This window comes from Thecamonas trahens, assembly GCF_000142905.1.
Source record: "Thecamonas trahens ATCC 50062 unplaced genomic scaffold supercont1.32, whole genome shotgun sequence".
Classification (NCBI taxonomy): domain Eukaryota; order Apusomonadida; family Apusomonadidae; genus Thecamonas; species Thecamonas trahens.
In genome coordinates this window covers 97,671-99,508 of record NW_013657648.1, presented here as the reverse complement: position 1 = coordinate 99,508, position 1,838 = coordinate 97,671, and the positions used below count along the sequence as shown (strand labels likewise).

Sequence of the window (1,838 nt, the reverse complement as noted above, 5' to 3'; positions counted from 1 at the left end):
GAGAGAGAGAGAGGGGGGGGGGGGGGAGCTACACGTCGCCACGGAGTTCGAGGAGACGGAAGAGATCGTCGATGCTGCCGATGGCGTCGGCGGCGTTGACCTCGAGAAAGGCCCGGGCTTTGGCGGGGAGGCCGAGGAGGCGGACGGCTTCGGCCTGTTGGCGGAGCTCGGCGAGGTCGGCGGGCGGGAGGGCAAGGAGATCGACGGTCTGCAGAAGCGGGGCAAAGACGACGCCGACGCGACGTGACTCGGGGAACTCGCGACGGACGAGGAGGACAACCGATCGCATGTCGGCGGCGAGGGTTGCGCCGGTGGCGGCGGTATAGCGCTTCTTCGGCTTGCGCACAACATGCTTGAGGAGGTAGCGGGCGAGACGGACGCCGACAGTGGCGCAAAAGGTCTCGAAGAGTGGCGAGGCGAGGACTGGCTCGACAAGGCCGAGCACGCCGCGGAGCGCCGAGAGGCCCGGCGCAAGCCGCAGCGAGGCCTCATCGGCAGCGGCGTGGCGGTAGCCGGAGGTGTAGACGTGAAACGTGTGTTCGACGTTCTCAGCAAGGGAATCGATCTGTGAGTCGGCGGCGAGTGCGTAGGCGTCGACAATAGAGCCAAAGAGCGAGTCGGCGGCCGCGCCGTCGGCGAGTGCCGCGGCCAGGCTCAGCGCGCGGAGAGCGTCATCCTCGGCAGCAAGCGCGTCGCGGACGGTCTTCATCGAGTTGAGCACCGTCGCCGCCCGCGACCACTGCGCCGGCGCCAGTGACGATGAGCCAATCATGCCACGGAGCTCGGCAACAAGGACGCGGAGGTAGCGGGAGGCGATGTGGGCAACAAGCTCCACCATGCCGCGCTGAAAGGCACGGCAGCCCGGGACGCCGTACAGCCGGTCGAGGAGGGCGCTGGTGAGGCCGATAACGCCCCGCGCCTGCGCCACGTCGCTTCCAGCCAGGAGCGCGTCAAGCTCGGCGTGGGCAGCGTCGCGCTCGAGCGCCAGCCACGCCTCGACCCGGCGCTCGTGGGCGTAGAAGCATGGGAGGATGTGGATGTCTGCGGCGGCGGGAGTGTGGAGCAGCGCGTCGAGGCTCTCGTCAAACGCCAGCGTCTCGGAGATGGCGTGGGCAAGGAGGAAGCCTGGCGAGGCCCACGAGGCCTCGAGCTCGGCGTTGACCTTGAAGGCGACCCACTCGAGGACGACCGAAGCAAAAGTAGCCTGCAAGGCGGCGACGCCGTCGGGCGCGTCGGGCGCAAGCACGGCGCCGACGCGAAAGACGGCAACGAGCGCGTGCTTGCGGAGCCACTTGGCCACATGGGCGTACATCCACTCGGGCTTGTCCGGCCGGTTTGTGGCCGAGCCAGGCGCCAGAAAGTGGCGGTGGAACCGAATCTTGAGCGGGTGCGCGAGCCAGCGGACGGCAAGCTCGCCGCGCGGCGCATCCGGCCCGAGGCCGAGCGCGGCGGCAAGTGGCGGAACGCCGGACACCAAGTCCTGCAGCGCGACGGCCTCGGCAAGGAGCGCGTCGACTTGGGCGAGGCTCGATCCAGGCTCGCCACGCAAGTCCGCGGCCGTGATGGCCTCAAACGCCACGAACCCGGCGGCCTCGAGCTCAGCCTGCAGTGCGGCGGTGAGCGAGGCTGCCAGCGCGACCGCGACTGCCTGCATGCGGCTCGCGTGGAGTGCCTCGAACCGACGGCAGGTGCCCCGGGCGACGCTGAGCTCGCCTAGCGCCACGTCGACGGCAATGAGCTCACCAAGCGGGGCCGCGAGCGCGCGACGAACTGACGCACCAGCGTGTTCGGCGGCGGGAGCGTCGGCAGCATGCGGAGGCGGAGCGGCGAGGGCGAGA

General features: G+C 70.0%; 1 protein-coding gene across 1 annotated transcript; it reads right to left on the bottom strand.

Moving 5' to 3' along the window:
• Positions 1-28: 28 nt before the first annotated feature.
• AMSG_06984 (uncharacterized protein) lies at positions 29-1,812 on the bottom strand (the record flags this gene model as incomplete). The annotated part of the gene is made up of 2 exons (XM_013901024.1): positions 29-1,738; positions 1,768-1,812. The coding sequence occupies 2 exons, from the start codon at positions 1,810-1,812 to the stop codon at positions 29-31; spliced, it is 1,755 nt and encodes a 584-aa protein (XP_013756478.1).
• Positions 1,813-1,838: the final 26 nt, after the last annotated feature.